At 34.8% G+C, this 21,650-nt stretch overlaps 1 protein-coding gene across 10 annotated transcripts in view; it reads left to right on the top strand.

The window, feature by feature from the left end:
• KIAA0232 (KIAA0232 ortholog) overlaps window positions 1-19,371 on the top strand; it is a 105,957-nt gene extending 86,586 nt beyond the window's left edge. For 8 of the 10 annotated variants that reach the window (XM_056802400.1, XM_056802402.1, XM_007496767.3 and 5 more), the window contains 3 exons: window positions 11,966-12,074; window positions 16,171-16,268; window positions 16,617-19,371. In XM_056802400.1, the coding sequence (XP_056658378.1) occupies window positions 11,966-12,074; window positions 16,171-16,268; window positions 16,617-16,796 (387 nt within the window). In that variant the 3' untranslated portion in view covers window positions 16,797-19,371. Of the gene's footprint in view, window positions 1-11,965; window positions 12,075-16,170; window positions 16,269-16,616 lie in introns of those variants that run through there. The other 2 variants (XM_007496765.3, XM_056802401.1) reach the window with 2 other exon arrangements.
• Window positions 19,372-21,650: the final 2,279 nt, after the last annotated feature.

Below are 21,650 nucleotides of genomic sequence, written 5' to 3'. Positions count from 1 at the left end.
GCCATGTATCTCCAATCACAAGTCTCAACACAGGAGTTTGTCATGGTAATATTAATCTGTTGTGCTTTACTTTTAAAATACTAAACTGATTTTTTTCCAAGTTACATCTTATATTGTTGTTACTATATATTTTTTCACATAAGACACTTAATAACGTTAATCATTGGCATTTTCTTAGATGTTTTTAAATTTATAATCCAGATCAACATCCTTTAAGGTCTACTAATAAAATTTTCATCTTTGTATTTAAATTATAATTACAGGGGGCAGCTGGGTGGCTCAGTGTATTGAGAGTCAAGCTTAGACAGGAAGGCCTGGGTTCAAATATGGCCTCAGACACTTCCTAGCTGTGTGACCCTGGCAAGTCGCTTAATCCCCATTGCCTAGCCCTTTTCACTCTTCTGTCCTGGAATCAATACATAGTATTTGTTCCAAGACTGAAAGTAAGGGATTTTTTAAAAGAAAGAAATATAGGGGGCAGCTGGGTGGCTCAGTGGATTGAGAGCCAGGCCTAGAGATGGGAGGTCCTAGGTTCAAATGTGACCTCAGACACTTCCCAGCTGTGTGACCCTGGGCAAGTCACTTGACCCCCATTGCCTAGCCCTTACCATTCTTCTGCCTTGGAGCCAATACACAGTATTGACTCCAAGACAGAAGGTATGGGTTTAAAAAAAAAAGAAAGAAATATAATTACATTCTTAAATTAGTTTATTAAACTCACTGCCATATAATGTTATAAGCTCTACTTTTGAAAAAACTCATCATCAATTCTGAATGTTTCTTTAATCACCTTGGAGTGGCATATGAGGATTAGCCAATTTGTATTCTTTTCATTTTGCATTTGGCTACATCTGTCTAATCTAAATATGTAAGATCATTATTACATCAGACTGTCAATATATTTGGGTTAAAATGTACTTTTAAGCTTTTTCACATTGTATAACAATCTTAATATCAACATTAAAAGTTGGTGCATTTAGATAAAGAATTGGTCCCTACTAATGTTTAGTATCACAATATCAAACATATTTTAGAGCTGGAAAGGACTTGAGAGGCCATCTACTCTTAACTCCTTTTTTTGACATGAAAAACAACTTAGAGAGGTATGTCATTCCTCATGTCACAGTGTTAGCTACAGAGCCAAAGTTAGAATGATAGTCTCCCTAATTACTAATCATGTGCTTTTTCTACTACACCATGTCTCTGTTTTAGAGCAGATCTTTAGCTTCTTTGTATCCTGCATAATTTACCTGTTTTCTGCACTTCAGTTTTGACTTGTTGAATTGGTTTTAACTTTTCAGTCTATCCTCTGATCATGAACATTCCTGAAAACTAAAGCAAAATAACTCAAAAGTAACTGCATAGAGAAGCTGAAATTTGAAATAATGTGGGGGGCAAAGGGTGATATTAGCTTTCTTTCTGTACATCTTATTCAGCCATTTCTCTGTGGTTTATATCCTTCTCATTTGGGTTCACTATGGAAAGAAAAAAAGAGAGCTCACATTGTAGCATTACCATATCCTTACACTTTCTAACTTGTCATTGTATCTGTGAGTTAAGTTTATCAGAAGTATTGATTTTTCTAGAAGAGGCCCTAACTACCAATAAATATCCATTATACACTTTGGGATCATCCAGTTACTTATATTTTGTAAAACTAAGGAGCAATTGCCCTGAATCCCTCTGATATTCCATCTTAGAACCACAGATTCATATTGCAGATTGAGACCTTAAAACATTATATATTCTAACCCTCTCATTTTATAAAGAAGGAATTGCCATAAAGTTTCATCACCAGTTAGTGCCAGAACAAAAACAAAACCCAGGTCTTCTTATTCCCAGGCCAATATTTTTCCTTCGTGCTGCACAAAAGAAACCCGATGAGGTTTAGAACCTAAAAGTGAGGTCCGTTTAGAAATTTTTTCTTAATAAAGGTAGCTCTTATTGAGAGTACATGCCTTTCTTCACATTTCAAATTTTTTCCCTGCTTCTGTGTTATGTGGAAGAAAATGGAGGATCTAGTCATTCAGTTAATAAGCATTTATTAAGCACTATGTTCCAAGTGCGAGATAGTTGAAGGAAGGCAAAAGATAGCCCCTGTTCTAAAGGAACTCATATTCTTAAGAGGGAGACAGCATGTAAACAACTGTGTACAGACATGTAACATTTAAAATGATTTAGAGCCTTAAACTGTAGTTGAAGGTCATAAACTGTAGCAGTTAAAATGGTGGAAGATACAAATTATGCTAGATATAAGAGAGGGTGAGTAAATTGTGACCACAGAAAATATGTTTCACTACAGTGTCTTGGTTTTTAAATCAAATATAAGGTGGTCACCAGGGAAATATTCCCAATTATTCAATATGCCCAAGTCAACTGGGTTTTATAGAGAATTTAATTAATAATACAATGAGTAATCAAAGAAAGAGAGAGAGAGAAAAAGGAAATAAGTATGAAGGGCCTTAAGCCAACATGGCCTAGACCTGAGTCTTAAGAGAGAGATCAGTCAGTTAGTCTTTTATCACTCACCATAAGGTCTGTCTAAGCAAGGATTCTAGGGACACCAGGCCAGCTCCATCTCAGCTGATTTCACCAGAGAGAGTTCCAGCCAGAGTCCTCCTCAAAGAGAGATCCAGCCAGAGACTGTTTTAAAGGGCCTCTCTCCAGAGCCTCCAGAGGGACAGAGTCCCCTCAGAGGGGCTCCAGCAAGACCTCCTTAGAGATTGTCCTCCAAGAGCTTCCCTTCTCCAGAGCCTCTCTCAAGAGATTCTTCCCAAGCGATCCTCATAAGAGCTTTCTCCAAAAGGATTCTTTTTTCAAGTGATTCTGCTTTTTCTTATATAGGGGTTTTTCTCCTATGTCACCTCCCCTAAGTCCTTACATTTACCAATCACTGTAGACATTTTCCAAAGGACTGCCCATCTGAATTCCTGCTAAGTCGACTAATCTCCTCAGTAAGTCTGAACCAGTGAAAACACAGCTGAATCAGCTAATCTCATTAAGAGAAAACTTGCCTGACCCTTTTAGGTACCTAGTATCTCATTGTATCAATTCTAAAAAACAGGCATGGCTCAAAGAACTCCTTGCCTTATTATAAGCATGGGTCCAAGTACTTTCATTGTTTAGCAAGGATTTTTCTTCCCTAAAGCAGTCTTAAGTATGGGTGGAGTAAAGGTCCTCCCATTTCTGATCCTGGTGAGTTCTCACATCAAAATGGGGAATGTTTCCCAGTAGGGAATTTGTTCCAATGGAGGGTTCCTCAATGTGGAAATTTTTAACATTCACAAGTCTGAGAAATTTCAAGATTTACAGACAAAATATATACAAAATAAGTAATATTTGAGGAAGACACTAATATTAAAGGAGATCAGGAAAGGCTTCTTATTAAAGGTAGGGTTTTAGCTATTACTGAAGAAAATGAGGAGAAAAAGATTAGGGAAAGAATTCCAGGCATGGGGAATAGCCAGTGAAAATGCATGGAGTCAAAAAACTGACTCCTGTTGTTTAGGAACAACACAGAGACCAGATTGCAGAATATATTTTGTAAAGTATGATGTAAGAAGACTGGAAAGGTTAGGAAGGACTTTAAAAGCCACATAGAAGTATATATTTGATATTGTTGGTGATAGGAAGCCACTGAAGTTTATTGAACTGAATTTTAACATGGTCAGACCTGTGCTTTAGGAAGAAACTTGAGTCAGGGAGTCATCTCTTACTCTCAAGGTTAAATACATATGTAAAGTATAGCTTCTTTTGATGTGTGTGTGTACTTTTAATTACATTTGTTTTATAACTACATTATAGAAAGACTTTTTAAAAGACATTATACAATTTTAAGAATTAAGTGAATTCAATTACTTTCAAAAATATATACATATTCTTAATTTAATTTTACTAAAAATGTTAAGAATTCTAGGGAAGCACTTATTAAACATCAACTTTATACCAGAGATTGTGGCATAACTGATTATATCCTGTAGGGGTCAGAAGTGAAAGGAAGGGTGGTATGCCTTGCTCGTTGAGTAATTATAATGGGAGAAAGGGAAAGGAACTGAGACTTGAAAAAAGTGAAGGATTTTGAAAGGTAGAGATGAAGTGAATTTTAAGGTCCAGATATGGCATGCACAGATGCATAGAAACTAGAAAAGGGATTTTAAATCAAGCAGAGATGGCAGTTTAGGGACTACAAAGTCCAAGTGAGAGGTCATGACAAGATCATGTTGCTAGAGGGAAAGGGACAAATATTAAAAATGTGATCATGGTAAAATTCATAGATTTTGGCAATGATTTTAAGTGCATGGTGAGAAAAAGAAAAGTCATAGATGACTGAAGTTTCTTATTTAGGGAAGTTGGGTGGAATAGTATATTCAGGGGGAAGATAATCAGTTCACTTTTTTGGGCCTGAGAGTAAGCTATTCTCCTGGCACCAAAAGGTATAAATGTTTTAAAGGCATTTGGGAATGAAGGACAAGAGGGAAAAGATTAGAAATGTAAATTTAAATTTGTAAATCATTTGTATAAAGGTGAATATTGAAATATGGAAGCAGAAAAGATTACCAAGAAAGAAAGTATGCAAAGAGTCCAGGACAGAGCCTTGGGGGACACCCACAGTTAGAAAGTATGAGGAGAATGGTGAGCCAGTAAATAAGACCAAGAAGGTACAGTCATAGAGATAGGAGAATCAGGAGAAAGCAGTATAACTTAAAGTATCTCAGAAGGAGATGGTCAACAATGTTGAAATCTGTAGAAAGGTCAAGGACAATGAGATCTGAGGAAAGGACACTGAATTTAGCAATGATAAGATCTTTGGCAATCTTTGAAAGAACAGCTGCAATCAAATGCTGGACTTAAAAAGAAATCAGATTGTAAAGGCTAAAGAAATGAGGAAGTGAGCTGACCAAATTAAAAGTCTTGGGTATCAGAAAAAATATTATAAATGAAATATAAAACATTCTACCCATTTATAGAATTGTGTTCCTTTGCACCAGAAATACTTCCTTCAGTCTGGTTACTATAGGAAAATATAAAAATAGTGGAAGGACAAGAAAAAGATTAGAATGAGTAATCAAAGAGATGAAAAAGATACCAATACAGAAATTGACCAAGATAATAAAACGGAAAAAGCAAAGACTCTACAAATATGAAGTATGTGACCAGGATAAAGACAGGTTTGGACACCAAATTAGAATCTTAGAATTCACTTTTCCTTCTCAATCCTGCCAAAATCCTGAACTTAATGCCAGAAGATCTGGGCTCCAAATCTCATTATTCCTCTACAGTGGGATTCTGAGAAAAGATTTCACCTCTTTGAAACTCATTTCCTCATCTTCATAATGGGAATAATAATCACACTCTCTATTCCACAGTATTGTTATGAAGAACATATTTTGTCAACTGTAAAATGCATTATGAATTCATAGCATTGCTTTTATTAGGCAAAAAAGGAGTTTAAATGGCATTGTGATTAAAAAAACTTATGGAATTTGTTGACTGAGGGAGATGGTGACATTTCACTAAGGGTTCCTAGGAAATCAATGATTGATTTCTAGCTGATAATATATTTTAACATATTAATAATAGTTAATCCAGTTAATAGTTAATAGTTAATCCAGTAATAATAACTATAGAAGGAAATGGCAACCCATTCTAGTATCTTGGCCAAGAAAATCACAAATGGAGTCACAGAGGGTCAGGCATTATTAAAGCAACTGAACAATAAAAATCAGGTAATAGCTGAGTCAGATTTGTTAGGAACTTGGTTATTTTTTTCTTACCACATGTAGTTTGGAAAACATTTTTATTTAATTATTTTATTAAAAATTTAACATTGATCATCAAGGCCCCCAAGTAAACTTGTTAGTAACTTTTTCAGTTATGTCCAACTCTTTGTGATTCCATGGCATGCTAATACTGTTGATGAGGTTTTCTTTGCAAAGATTCTGGAATGGTTTGCCATTTCCTTCTCCAGTGATTTAAGGCAAACAGTGGTTAAGTGACTTGCCCAGGGTCATATAATAAGTGTCTGGAGCCAAATTTTAATTCAGGTCTCCTTGAATCCAAGCCCAGCACTCTTATCCACTAAGCCATCTAGCTGCTTTATTAACTACTTATATTTAAATTAATCTCAAGGCATCAAGTATAATTGTATTTTTTCAGTTACTCTGTTCTCATCAAAATACTTTGTTCATTCTCATTCACTCTTATTTTGAGTATTCCATTCTTCCAGTTCTAATTTTTTTCTCCATATTTCATTAAGGTCTTTCCAAATGTCTTTGTATTTTTCATACTTAGCCATCTTAATTGCCTAATAGTATTACATTATGTTTAATGGACTTTAGTTTAATCAGCTATTCCTCTATTTTTAGAAATTTAGATTGTTTCCAATATAATGCTACATGACATAGTTGAGTAGATATTTCTTTTCATGACACCTTCAGAATATATTTGCAGCACTGTAACTATTGGCTTATAAAGCATGATTATTTTTATAACTTTTATTGTATACTGCCAGTTTTCTTTCCAAAAGATATTATTACACTTTGTAGTTTTCAAAGGAATGAGTGAATGTACTTGTTTCTTCACAACCCAAACACTTTTAGTTTTATTGTTTCTTCTTTTTTATTTCTATTTTCTTATTATTTTTCCAATTTGATAAAGGAACTTGTGCCTAAAAATTGTTTTGAATTTTGCATTTTTGGTTCTTCGTGATAGCTGAACATTTTTCAAATAATTATTATTTTGTATTCCTTTGAAAACTATTTAAATCCTTTGGTCATTTATCTGTTGTGGACCAGAGAATCTACTCTTAGTTTATTCAGTCTTTTTGGGTAATGTAGCAAAGAATACAAACCTCGTTAAACTCATTAAAGCTCATCATCAGACACTGAATGAATTTGCATTACCATTAATCTAACCTATAATGGAGTCTCTTATGTAAGTTTTTAACATTTCACAGAGAATATGCCTGTTACCCTGTAAGAGTGTTCCTCTCAACATATAAAGGGCAGGATAAGTCATAGCATGTTCATTGTAGGATAGTAGAATAAAGGATATACAATTTTTAATCACCCTATAAATTGTGATAGGGTCACCAATATTTTGGGTGCTGAGCCTGCAGTCTTTCAAAGTCAGGGGTCCTTCTGTCTAGGTGGAGCAGTCAGACAAATAATGAAGAGATGAGAGACAACTGAGTGCTCAGACCTGTGATTAGGCAACATGCAGTTGTTCTGCCATTGCACAGGGTTTGCGTTTATTTTATAACTTCAGTGAGTACATACTTTTCTGGCACAGAATCATTTTTCAACATGCATGATCTTCTACAGATAATTGAATGTGTCACACATTAACAAATCACTTAATCAACATTCTTTGATCATTTACCATGTTGCCACAACAGAAATATTCATGATGGAGATGAATGACTTGGATAGGGTGATCTGGAGGTTAGTTCCCCCTGACCTGTGGGATGACCAGCTAGGAGAATCATTGTTGCCTTTGATCAGCTTTCACAATCACAATTACTTAGGAGATGGATAATGAAACATTTCGTAGTGAGGTATGGGCTTAGAGGATAATTTAAAGCAGATCAGAACTGGAATTTTCCTCAATTTCCAAGTTACATTTTTCTTGTGTTTAATTAAGGCACCTTGACAATGTTGCCTGGTTATCATAAACATAACAAACCAGTGAAGTGTGTCAGTAGCTTGTGCTTCAGAGGAGTGATTGATTTGTGGTGCTTATGTGTTTGGCTAGCAGTGGGTGTGGGGCATATGAGTGTGCCTCTGCTTAGAGAGAAAAGGGAGGGGTAATGGGTAGTGAACTTTGGGTTTTAATTCTGTGAATGTAATCTTTTTAGGGTAATAATCTGGGGGGATTAAAGTGGGACATATGTATGTTAACCTTGTAAGTATTTGCTCTGATATTATTTCTCCTGTACTGGGAAGAGAACAATTCCATTAATAAGGAAAGTTAGAGGGAGAAGTCAGACAGAGGAGGCTTGAGTGGATGCCTCATCTTTTTGGAAGGCTGTTCTGTATCCTTCATTTCCCAAAATGCAACTCTGTCAGTCAGCGAGGGTATGACAGCTCTCCACACTTCAGATGATACAGAGAGTTCAGTAAAGAGTTGAAAGTTAAAAGATAATTGCCTTTTGAGAGAGTACTTTCTGGTCAAATGGTAATATTAGAACCAGTTTGGCAGAGAAAGGAAGGAGAAGTGGGAGATGAGCTTGAGAGAAGTTTTTATTTTTGTTTTCTGAAAAGAGAAAGCTGACCATGGTACAGAGAAGAGGCCAATAGAAAGAGAAATAGTGAAAATACAGAGAGGGAGTTATAATTGAGAGAAATCCCAAAGAAAATGGGAGACAGTAGGATTGAGTACAGGTGGAAGAGAGCTTTGGCCAGGAAAGTCATTCATCAGAGACAAGAGGGAAATAGAAAATGGGTGAAGGCAGAGAAATTCTTAAATATGAGTGCCCAAGAATAAAGAGTTAGAGGAATTTCTGACATTGATAGCTTATATTTATGAAATATTTTAAGATTTACAAAGCATTCACTGTCTTCAGTAAGGCGAGGAGAAAGCTGAGGCATTATAAGAGTAGGATAGGGAGTTCATATATAAGACAATATATAGTAGAAAAAACTTGAATTTAGTATTAGAGGGGCTTGTTCTGATTTTATTTCTGCCACTTACTAGTATTAATGGGAACAAATCACTTAATTTCTCTGTGCCTCAATTTAGTTATCTGTAAAAATGAATTAGTTGGATCAAATGATCTTTTGTTTCCCTCAAGTGATACCTTAAAATTCCCTTCAAGCTCTAGATCTGATGGTCTTATAAATTATATGTAAAAGGGTTACCTAGCCCTAGTAAGACTGCAGTATAATTTATAGTGAATGAAATTCTGACTCCTCTGATTTACTTTATCAGCATGCTTAGCAATGCATGTACAGGCATGTGCATATGATGGGAGGTTATATAGAATTGGGAATTAATAAGATTAGAATGATGGAAAGTCAGCAAAGTTAAAAGATCTTCTAATAGTGAAAAGCCTGCTATCAGATTGACTATCCATGGAGTTTAGGCTGGATCAGGAAGTAAGAGAAGCCAAAATAGGTGTTAAATTTTCAAAAAGCAGCAAGTCAAGAATATGAAGAATTATATGCACAACCCACCAAGGAATGTGAGACAAAATATAAACTTCAGAGTTGATGGTCTTGGGGCATAGTAGTATTGAATGATAGATAACAAGATTTCTAGGATTTGACATAGTATAGCTCTTGATGTCTGACTGAAGTGTAAATGGTATATAATTTAAAAGACATCCATCTTCTAGTGGACTTTGCTAGTACCTAATATACAGGATCTCCAAGTAGAAATCTCTGTGCAGCCAAATTATTTTACAACTAGAACTCAAATATTTAGTTGTTCTATGGATGGATGTTCCTTTATCTCTTATTTTTGCCATAGTTTTCCTTGTATTTTTTAGTATTTGCATTGTTTCCAGTGTAAGAACTTTCAAAGAAATATTTACTTCATACAGTATCATTTCTTTTTCTCAGTTTTCTGACACCAAGGATTATAGAACTATAGGTCACATCATTTTAGAACTGGAAGGAAACCAAAGGCCATTTGGTAAAATTCCCTCATTTTACAAAAGAAATTGAATGTAAAGCAGAAAAATTGACTACCTATGGTCATATGGCTAACATTAAGTGTCAGAGGTAGGATTTTTCTCTCTTAAGCCAAGGCTCTCTCTATTATACCACTAATTTCTTAAGTACAGTTGTACATCTATGAAGAAGCTCTCAAAATAAAGAATTCATATATGTCCTAGTAGTATAATAAATTCACCTCTTAAATAATCTCCCAATACCTTATGCCAGTGGTTTCCCCAATCTTTTCTCAGATGGACTCCTTATTAACATAAAAAAATTTCTGACATGATAGTAAATATATCATATTATTAGTATCCAGTGATTCAGAAAATAGATATAATGAAGGATGCTTTTAAATGAATTTGTATTTTAATCACATCTTCATGTATTTTAAATAATACATATATGTTCATGACATATTAGTCAATCTACAGAAGATATATTCAGTTATTTGTGTACTCCGTGAAATAACTTCACAGATCAGAGGTTCGGAGCCACTACCCTATCATGTCCCATAGACCCTTGCTAATACACAGTTTGCTTGAGGACATGTGAAATAGCTCACCAACTTAAGAAGCATCAGTTTGTGGGTATATAATAATATTCCTTAACACCTTCTTTGTCCTTTGAACAAACAAAGCAATCATTCATTATCTTTAACTTTATTAATTCTATTTAGTATTTTATTACTATTTTCTGTCTGCTTTCTACTACAAATAAATTTGGCACATTTAGTGAAACCCAGGTGCCTTATCAGTATTTTTTCTTTCTTCCTTATTTCCTTCTGCTCAACTAAAATTGGAGAGAGGGTCTTTACATAAAATGTTGTTGGCTTGGGTTTTCTCAGTAGATAGAATATGTTTATTTTCAGAAACATTTTTGGTCTTTTTGTCAAGCAACATAGATAAGTTCCAACATTTTTTCTGAAGAGAGTATACATTCATTGAACACTGAGGTATAAAGCCTTTTGTAGGCACTATAAAAAAGAACAAATGCAGGTTTTGATTTATGGTTAGCAACTTCCTATTTAAGGCAAAGTAAGGGATTGATGATGAACATGACCTTCCAGGGACACTGGTTGACACCTTGTGAGTGTTATATACAGTAGATTCATGTTTGAAGTAGGTGTTAAACCAGATGATACCTAAGGGCCCTTCCAACCATAAGATTTTGTGGTTCAAATCATTTCCTTTCATTGTTCATGTTTTCTTAAATTTATTTTAGTATTTTCACAACTTACATATGACACTATTATTTTTAGACCTTTTCTGTGTTTTTCAAGCATAGCCAAAAAATGGAAAATTGAATCATCTCTTCCTCCTTAAATTTTCTGAGAATACTTCATCTTGTTCTCTTCTTTATTCCATTAAAATCTACGTTGTGGTATTCATTTTAGTGTATATCATGCTCTACTATTAGAGTTTAAATTCCTTAAGAATAAAAACTATGTAGTTTCTCATTTTTGTAACCCCAGTGATTAATACAACATCTTACAAATAATGTTTTTAATGTTTATATAATTAGAACTATTGATGCATCAGTGGTGAGTTTTCTATATATACTTTTTATATGCCCTATATTCTCTGTACCAGAATTAGAAGTACTTCAATTTTTGCTTCTTGGTGTACTACATGAAGACTAGATATCTGATCTAGGTGGATTTTTAATCCCAGCTTTACAAGTGAATGAGTTGTGCAAATCAAAAGGCACCTACATAACTGGAACACACCTGTTTCTTCCTCCAGTGACCATTTTTTGCTCATATTCAAGTGTTCTTACATTAGTTTTTAGTATGTGCCTAAATTATTAAGGTAGCAAGTGATTCCTCAGGTTCTTTTTTCCTCAATTATTTCTCCCAAAGAAGTCCCTAATTATTCATTAACTATAGGCAATGTCTAGCACTTAACATTTACATGAAGTGTTAGAATTAACAAAGAGCTTTCTTCACACAAACCTGTAAGAAAAGTACATGTGGTATTACCCCCATTTTATAGTTTAAAACATTTCAGTAAGGTTCCAAGAAGAAAGACTCATAAATGTTCATACTGCAAATAAACAACACCTCATGCTGCCTCTTCTTAACCCTTTATCATCTGGTGCATCCTTCCTCATACAGTAGGCAATAGCATGTCTGTTGTAACAGTGAAGGAATCAAAAGAGCAATCATGACTGTTCTTGTTATTTTGTGACTACAAATCAAGATTATCTTCTCAGGAAAATAGCCAGAATTTTTCTTTGTTTTCAGTACTAGACTCCTACCCCATTTGTGGGATGCTGATTCATTACTATATTTGCTTTTATCTGAACAGTTTCCTATATTGAATACTGATCTGCAAGGAATGAGTGGCAATCAAGAGAAGCAGTGCTGGTGGGGAAAAGCGCTGTACTCTCCCCTTTTTCCTGGATCAGAGTGTGAAGGTAAACAGTCTTACAGCGAGCACATGAGCAAATCTGACGCTGAAATGTACTTCTCCATTTAACTAGATGAAGTGTACACCTAGCATACATGGACATAGTGTGTGCATCACTCTCAGAGTTAACTTTTTACCATAATGTGAAAAGATCAGCACACAACTTAGCCTTTTCTATGCTTCTATAGTTACGTTATTTAATTCACATGGCTATTGGAAAGAAATTGTTTTTAATCCTTAAAGCATTATACTGTAGGGTGTTATTGTAGTAGCCCATTTTTGAATAGCACATTTTAATGCTTACTAAGTGTTTTATACACATTATTTCATTTGCTCCTCACAATAACCCAGTGAAATGAGTGAACATGAATTATGTATTATAAACAAAATACATACCCATCAGTTTACAGATGTAGAAACTGACATAAGTAGGGAAACTAGGGCTTGAACCTAGATCTTGTAACTCACAATCCAATACTCTCTATTGTACAACATTGCTTTTTTTTCTCTACTTAAATTCTTCTTGAACACCATAGATATTTTCTACAGGGTTAGTCACAGTAAAACTTTTTCAAAAGCATCACTCTATCTCTTTGTTCCAGATAGTTAATAGCTATGCTTTAGGCCTCTAAGTTTTTCTTAACACATCACAATGAGGTTTCTTCTGTCACTTTGCTGTTGCCCCATCCATTTTTGCTCTATAATGGTTGCTTTGACAGTTTGATTCTGTATATCTTTTGTATATATCTCTAGACTATCAATAAATGAAGTTATTACATTTGTAATTTTTGTGTTCAAAACAACTCATCAAAATAAAGCTCAGAATTTTAATTTGTTAAACTTATTTTTCTATTTCTCAAAACATGGCATGTAGGGAACATAGTTGAAATAGATCAAGTTGGTTTTATATAATCTCCATTTGCAAATAATCAGGTGCTGCCCTGTGACATGTCTTTTGTCTTTTATTTATAATTGTTGTTATTTGGCTTTGTACATTTTAATGTATTGTCTCCTCATCTATACTGGATGTTTCTTGAGGGCAAGGTCCATATCTTAATATTGTTGGTATTTCCTCCAGCATGTATCATTATGCCTGTCGTATAATAAATCTGTTGCTTTTCTTTCATATGATGTGATAGAATTAACTTTCTTGAAAATTCTGTATGCTTTAGCTTCAAGTTTGTACTGTGACTGGTTAATTTAGTTGGTGAGAGCAACAGATTAAAAGTAAGGTCATTGTTGCAGGTTTGATCCTTATATAGGACAATAAATGTTTTCCCTCTTCTACAGTCACACCCTACATCCCTATTCCTAGTCCTGCATTTTGCAATGAGTGCCTTGCAATATGTAACCATAAAGGCTACCAAGTGAGACAGTGTAACTAGATCAAAACTTTCATAGTACATACCTTACTTATTGTTGATGAGTCATTAACATCATCCTTATGTACACATTATATTTGTAGAATATGACATATGAAAGAGATCATGGAGCTACTATAGTCCAACTTCTCCATTTTACCAAAAAGGAAATTGAGGCTGAAATAATGGGATATGGTTTGCCCTAAATCACACAGTTTATGGCAAAAATGGGTTGGGATTCCTACTCTCCTCTCTCCTATTCCAGTGCTTTACCATTAACCTATACCACATGCCATGTTAATGTTAAATATATTGGTATTCCGGTATTCTGGTTTTTGACCAGTTGTTACAGGGTGAGTTTTATTATAAACCCATTAACCTTAAATCTCTGATTACATTTATATGATATATATATAGTTTCTCCAGTATTTTCTTGTAGTGGCTAAGTCCTTAGAGCTGTATTAACTGTAAAGTAAAATACCTCTTGATATACAAGTTTAATTTGTATTGAATTAGTAAGTAGTGTGTAGTCCTGAATGAGTTATATGTAATTCTTTATAATGAGTTCAGTCATTATAATGTTTGGTTGGGGTAGTGGAGGAGAAGAAAGCATTCCAGTAATTCTGGCGTTGTGAAGCATTCCTATAGGAATAAGAGTTCCTAATAGAGACTGGATTATGATCACCATAAAATAGCAAGCACCCATACATTTAATTCCTTATTAATCTCCCTTTAGCTAGATCATGTGTTTAAGTTCCTAAAACCTCCTTACTATAACTTGGCATTCACTTTTACCATCTCTAATTCTGGGAAATTTAAGTTGCAGGAATTTATTGAAGGCTCAGTTAATGTACATCTCCAAGTCTTTGAGGTACTTTGGATTTGAAGAGGGAGGTACTTATAAAAATGTTCAACAGGAAAATCCTTCTCAAACACAAAGATGACTGGCTCATAAGCTCTGACAGGTCTTACCAAGCTGGGAAGGCTTTGAGTTCAGGCCTGCCTCCTAGGATAGATAGCCCTTGCAATGGCCATCTTGAGCATCAGCCTAGAAAGTTGGCAGTCAGGTATTTCTAGTTTTATTTTTTCTTTTCCCCACAGCAATCCATGAAAGCATTCATTAGTATGAAGTATTCAAAGTATAAAGAGGTTGTGGATTTGAATTATTGGAAGGGTTACTACCCTGGGGAATAAAAATTACAGATATTTTTAATTATTAAAATATTTCACAATACTTAAGTTCACATTATGCCACATGTCAATAAATACTTCAGAATATGTCTATGCTGTTACAGTACTCTAACATAGATAGTATTGTTGGAACATCCTAAAAGTCAAAGGAGCATCAGTTGTTTACATTCTTTAGCACCTTTAGCACATACCAGTTGTGGAAATATACAATCACCCATCTCAATATAGACATATGGTAGTATCCTGCCTAGGCAGAACTGGAGATATCTTTATGGATGAGAAAGAGTAATTCTAGGAACAGAAAAACACATTTGAAACCAAACATCAGGAGGACATGACATGGTAGGTCCATAAATGTCCAGTGAAGCAGCCTGAACAGCTTTGGAACTGATCATGAAGAATGATTGTATAGATTATTTGGGCTCTAATTTCTCCCTATCCCACTTCCTCAAAATAACAACCCAGAAAATTATAATGATATTGTTTGGAGTGCCTTGAAAACCATCAGGAAGCCTGGTTGCTCCATTTCTAGGACCATAAAAAAATAGGTCAGACTTTTTCTTCAAAGTGTGATGTCCCTCTAATCTACTTTTCATACCAGAAACACCTTTCCACTAAGGGATTTAACAATTATTGCATGCTATCATTATTCCTTATTTATATTTACTGAGTTGAATTCTGTCCCTGTTCTTTAATTCCAGTAAAATAAAGGCCATTTGTTGGGGGATGTTTTTTCAGATAAGTTTTTATAGTTTGTTTTTTTAAGGGAGCTATAGGAAAATGGTAAAAATGGGAGCAAAGGTGAATGAACTTGCAGTTATGGCAAAATAATTTACTTTTGTCTTAGAATCAATATTGTGTATTGGTTCAAGGTAGAAGAGTGGTAAAGAATAGGCAGTGGGTGTTAAGTGACTTACCCAGGGTCACACAGGAAGTATCTGAGGCCAGATCTGAACCCAGGACCGCCCATCTCTAGGCCTGGTTCTCAATCCACTGAGCCACCTTGCTATCCCCATGCAAAATAAGTTTTAAAGATAATAATATATTTTTAAAAGATTTAAAAAGTAGATATAATCCATTTCCTTTATTCACCATATTGCCTTGTTAGGATTTGGTACAATGAGAAAGCACTCTTGCCCTGAGGTCCTAAGTTCTACCTTTGACACTAACAAGGCAACTTTAGAGAAGTTATTTAAATTTGCTGGGCCTGTCAGTTTCCTCATCTGGAAAATTAAAGAGTTTGGACTAGAAATCCTTTGAGACCTCTATCTCTAAATCTATGATCCCATAATTTCCTATGGTCCCAAAGGCAGTGTCATATTTTGGAAAATTAAACAGGCCTTGAGGTGTGGAAAACCATGATTCATGTCATACTTTGGATGCCTGCTAGCTACATAATCTTCAGCAAATGACTTAACCATTCAAAGGCCTCAAGCAGAACTCTGTAAGACTGAATGTTAAAAGGTAAATAGTATGTAAAAACATGTTTAATAACTTTGTCTTTCCCTTTTATCCTCCCTTTTTTGTTCTCTTCCATTCAAAATTCATAAGAGTGTTATACAAATACCAAGGGAGAGAATGGCTTGGAAGAATATTCAGATGTTAAAGAAATACCCAACGATGGAGAGCATCTGCTAGATTTTAATAGAGTAAGTATTCTTTTTTAGAATTGTACTGCTACTAAGCTACCAACCCCTTTCCCCTACACACAATTTTTCTACCTCAGTTAAAGTACCAGTTGAAATCATTTTCTCTACAAAACCACTTCTCTATCATTTACTTTTTATCCTACTTGCCCATTTTGACCCAAAGGACTGAACACACTATATGGAAACAGATACTTTATGCACTTTGATATTTCTCTCACTATACAAAGTGTGGAAGGTAGGAATATATATAAAGGGAATATGTCACAAACAAGCTCATTAAAACAAATAAATTACCAGTTATTCAACATAGACTTTGAGACCTTCTGGAAATTGTTTGTCTGTTCTTAGGTGTCTTCTGTTTATGAAGCAAGGTGTACAGAAGAAAGAAACCCTGGAACAAAATCAAATGGCTTCCGGAAAAAATTATATTCCAGTGATAGTTCCAACTCTGAAGACACAGCTTCAGAAGGTGGTGGTGAATGGGCTGATCCTTGTGAAGAGGAGCTTTTTTCTCGAACTCATCTATGAAACTGCAGAGTAGTACCAATTGTCTAAAAAAAATAATATATGATGGAAAACTCCTTTTTGTGAGACCTGTTACTCTAAAACAACAACTTGGGTTTCCTCTTCAAGTAACTGATTCAGATGTGTATTTATCTTTCTCTTCTTGCTTATTTTATGGTTGAGGATAACTCTCCTCTTGGAACATTTTTCCCCCCAACCTGTTCAATTCTTGGCTATTTGAAATAGACTAGATTGTGTTGTCAATTCAAGAATGAGTGTGCATGTGCTTATCTTAGATGCATCACTGCTCTTTGCCTCTTAACTGCAGTTATTTTCATTTGTAATTGCAGCTTCACCACTATTATCTTATTAGCATTGCAGTGTCTATAACTCCTTCTGCTATTCAGAGACTTTAGCTTTTGGCACATTTTAGCTTTGTTCTCTAAGAACTGGGAGATAAATACTGAACACTGTAATTTATCAGTGCCTTTCTGAATGCAGGAGAAGAGCATGAATGACTTGTCTAGTCTTCATTTGGTAAAATCTCATGTAAATTTGAAGTAGGAACAACAAGGTTGTGCTTTAGAGACTTACAGAATACTGTGTTTTCTATCTTATGATATTTTCCCCCTAAATAAACCCACAGAGGATTCTATGGTTTGTGATTTTCCTGCTAACTGGAGAAGCCAAGGATTTTTTTTTAATTTTTGGTATGTGTGGAGGCAATGGTGAGGGGGTTGCAGTCTCTCTTCCATTTTCTTTTCTCCTTCCTTCCTCTTCTCTCCCCCTTTTTTGTACTCCTCTCTAACTTTTCAGACCAATCTCTTCTCTCTGCCCTTTTCCTCTCTTATCTTCTTATGCTCTCTTCATCTTCCTTCTCTCCTCTCTCTCCCTCCATCTTTATTTATCCTTCTCTGTCCTTTTCCTTCTATTATAAAGCTGATGAACACTGAGAAATAACACCAAAAATGTTATGAGGGTTGGGGGGAGGGACAGGGATTTATGAATGATAAATCTTTTAACAAGAAATAAGGACTATGTCTCCTTGCAAATGATTACCTTAGTGTAACCTGCAATGCATCCTGTATTGAATTTGAGCCTATTGAACTAATCTAAAATGCTCATATTTTAAAGTGTTTATATGCAAAAAAGGTCACACTTCACTTGAAAGAAATCTTTGGCTGCTGCAGTTAGCCGCTGTTGTGGCTGTAATTTAGTAGATCTTGTAGTTCATTTTGTGTTTTCTGAGAGAATGTTAGGGGCAAGTTATGTGTGTGGTGGGGGTGGGTGGGGGGTGCAGAGTAATGATTTTCAGCATAAATGTGTGATTGCAGTAGTGATGGTTGCTTTCTGTGACTTGCTTTTAAATTTTCTTTTGTTAACCTAGACAGTCAGTACATTGTCAAGTTATATCTGTACAAGACTATCAACTCCTAGTGCTTTTAACATATTATGCAAAATGTTGAAGCCAGGAGGAGCAATATTTGCAAAACCTAAACGGTCTAAGTTTTTACCAACTCATCATTTTAAGAACTAATCTATACAATAGCAGCATGTCTAGAACATCAGGAAGTGTAGAGAGTCCAATGTTGACTTGAAAGCTTAACTCTTCATTTTGATAGGCAATAAAAACTTATACAAATTCTGTTTAAAATATGAGCTGAACTGGCTTTGAAAATATGTTCTTTGATTTTGATTAGGTAATTGGTTTTTGTTGCCTTTTATTAATTGATAATATGGAAAACACCATCTATGGTGGTAAAGGCGTCCAAGGAAGTTATATATGTCCTTGCTGTTGGAAACCCTGATTAAATTGGCTAGGTTTGATCTAGTCAAATATACAATTATATGAGGGTTTGTATTTCTGCAGCAACTCATTTAACACTTTAAAGGTTTTTTTTTGTTGTTGTTGTTATTTATTTACAAACTTTGGATAAATTTTTCTGTAACTTACTTTATTCTGGAGCTTCCTAAAAAAAGGGGAGGTGTTAACCACCTACATTAAAAAAAAAAATTTATGAACAGTGAAGGCAAAAAAAAAATTGACTGTAAATTCCTTGAATTAGGACAGTAGATATTGTTATTGAAATTATGGGTAGGGTAACAAAGATCAAATAGACCCATTTCAAACACAACCTTCAGCTCATTTTCTTTTCAATTGAGCTGCTCTAGCAAGAAAGGGCTCCAAATGGCAGAGGTGCTGACTTCATTCACATCATGATGTAGAGGCAGCCCTTGTAAAGGGGAGGGGATGGGGAAGGGAGGGTCTGGGCAATAACAAATTATGTCTTTACTTGTTTCCATACCTAAGTGGCTCAGAAGCTTTCAGCAAGAGAGTTGAAGTGTGATTTTTAGTTCTTTGTATGGATAGACACAAAACAGCATTAAAAAAAGGTTGGCAAAATGCTGAAATGCACTGTGGTATGAAGCGCGTGGCATATCCATAGCACTGAAATAGCAGTTTTCCATTCCTGGGCTGAGATTTGTTTCTACTTTTTTGCTTCAAGTGGTTGTATTGTTCTGATTTCACGTACACCAGAGTAACTGATTTTGTTTTCTTGTGGAGTTACTTAACACCAAATAAAAATTTAAAAGGACAGTGTCATGTTTTCATTTGGAAGAATATACCATTTTCTTAGAAACACATTAGAGTCATAGCCTCCTGCTGGTTGTATTGAAAGGGTCTTGGACTGATAACCAGAACGCTGGATTTACATCCACATTCCTCCACTTAATGGTGGTATCAACTTCCTCTTGAGCTTCATTTTCTCCCTTAGAATTAGAGACCTGAACTAAGGTGATCTCTAAAGGCCTTTCTAGAGCTAATATTCTGTGAATATGATTCTCTGTGTTAATGGAGTACAGGGAGACCGTTGGGGTCACTGTTTTAAACCAATGTTTGGCTTTTCTTTTTAGTAGGATTCTCTCACTAAAAGGAAGCTGCTCTATTAAAGCAGCCTTTAGATCTTTCATCTTGTCTTGGATTTGATCTTGGATTATCAAAATCTATTCCAACGGAGCCTAATGTCTGACAGATTAAACCAAATGGAAAAGCTGGTGACAGTGTGTCTCTTTAACTTTCACCAGCTCAACTAAGATTGAGGGAGAAGGTCGCCACTAGGTGATGAAGATATTAGCTAAATCTCAGAGGTGCTGGAATCTTTATCAGAAAGTGAAAATTCATACCAATGAAACCAAATATCTTTTTAAATATTGAAGTATGAAGTATCTGATCAATTTTCCCTAAATGATTTTAAATATCAAACTAGTGTTAAAATGTTAGTGTAATGGTTCTAAAATTAAAACATATCCAAAGGCCTAGTTCTGATTCATAGTTGACAGGTGAACATCCTATTAAAGTATGGTCATACTTACATTAATCTATACACTTGGGAAAATTGACTTCCTTTATAAATTTTAATTTCAAAGCCTTAACACAAATGGCACCATCTCCAAGATCCTGACTCTAAAATTTTCTTCTTTAACTAGTAACCCATCTTTCTACCTCACATATACTTCTTCATTCCTTATGTGTTCTTTATGTTCAATCCTCCTCCATACCCAGTAACATTTAGTTCATAAATTCCTCCCTTTTCTCATTTCTCCTTACTTTTCTCCCTGTCTAATCTTAATCCTATAGTAAAACCACTTCAATATTTCTTCCAATGTTCAGTTTCTTGTCCCTTAACGTTTTCTGCCATCTGCCTGCTAAGATCCTGATCATTGGTAGAGGAAATTACAAAATCATGCTGATTAGGGCTACAATAAATTTATGCTGTCTGGCTTTAACTGGGCCCTCTCAGCTACTTAGAAATTCTTTTATTCATCTTTTATTGACAATCACACTGCTCACAACAGATGATCTACACTTTTCTTTCCATAAGCCCTTAACACCATCCTATCCTTCATTTTTAGAATATGGTTTTTATATGACCTTGGATTTGAATAGAAATCTTAGGAACCTTAAGGGAAAGTGAACATTCTGCCTTAGAATTAGTGATAGAGTAGTAAGGGAAAGTTGGGAATTATCCAACATGTCCCAGCTTTGGAGAGGGAAAATTTCAAAAAGGAAAGGTTAAGCAAGATAACATGAAATAAAATTATCAATATCACCAGAAGAAAAGAAAATCTCTCAGTGGAATTCTAAAGATACAATTTCAATTTAGAGAATCAAGAGGAACTAAAAAGATAATAATAGATGTACCTTGCAAACATATTTAGATAAAAAAAAAAGTGGATAGCGGTGGTGTCAAATTCAAAGAGAAATGGGAGTCTCTGTAGGCTACAGATTGACTTAGTTTTTAAATGTAAATTTTTATTGTATTTGAAGCATATGTACAAATATACAAGTATTATTGTGTTATGTTTTATTATATTTTTATTTATTTTGTTAAATATTTCCCACTTGCATTTTAATCTGGTTCATATGTCACTCAGGGCTTGACACCTCTGCTGTACAGTATATGTAGAAGTATAGGCAAATTAAAGAGGAAGAACACTAAAGCCTGCCTCTATTCTATAAAGATAGTGTCAGGAATGCCAGAGATCAGAATAAAGAATGGTCACAAAAAGGTTTTGTTTTAAGTATTCTGCTTCAAACAGAAGGAAAATTCTCTTTTCTCTACTTAGAATAATCTCTTTGGGCTAGAAAAGGCAGCAATCATGCTTAATAGTAGAGAGAACCGGTATCCTAAATTAGGAAGATAGATAGATCACTTCAGTACCCCTAATAAATAAGTGTTATTGGTACCAGACAAACTCCATAGAAGGATAGACATAAGAGAACCTGAGGACAAGAAAGGCATAGCAGGATTGAAGAGGGTAATGTCCCAGTTTTTAGAACAAGTAAGAGGCTGTAATCTATAAACTGTCAGTAAA

The sequence above is a fragment of the Monodelphis domestica genome, chromosome 6, assembly GCF_027887165.1.
Source record: "Monodelphis domestica isolate mMonDom1 chromosome 6, mMonDom1.pri, whole genome shotgun sequence".
Lineage (NCBI taxonomy): Eukaryota > Metazoa > Chordata > Mammalia > Didelphimorphia > Didelphidae > Monodelphis > Monodelphis domestica.
This window is presented reverse-complemented; position numbering and strand designations above follow the sequence as displayed.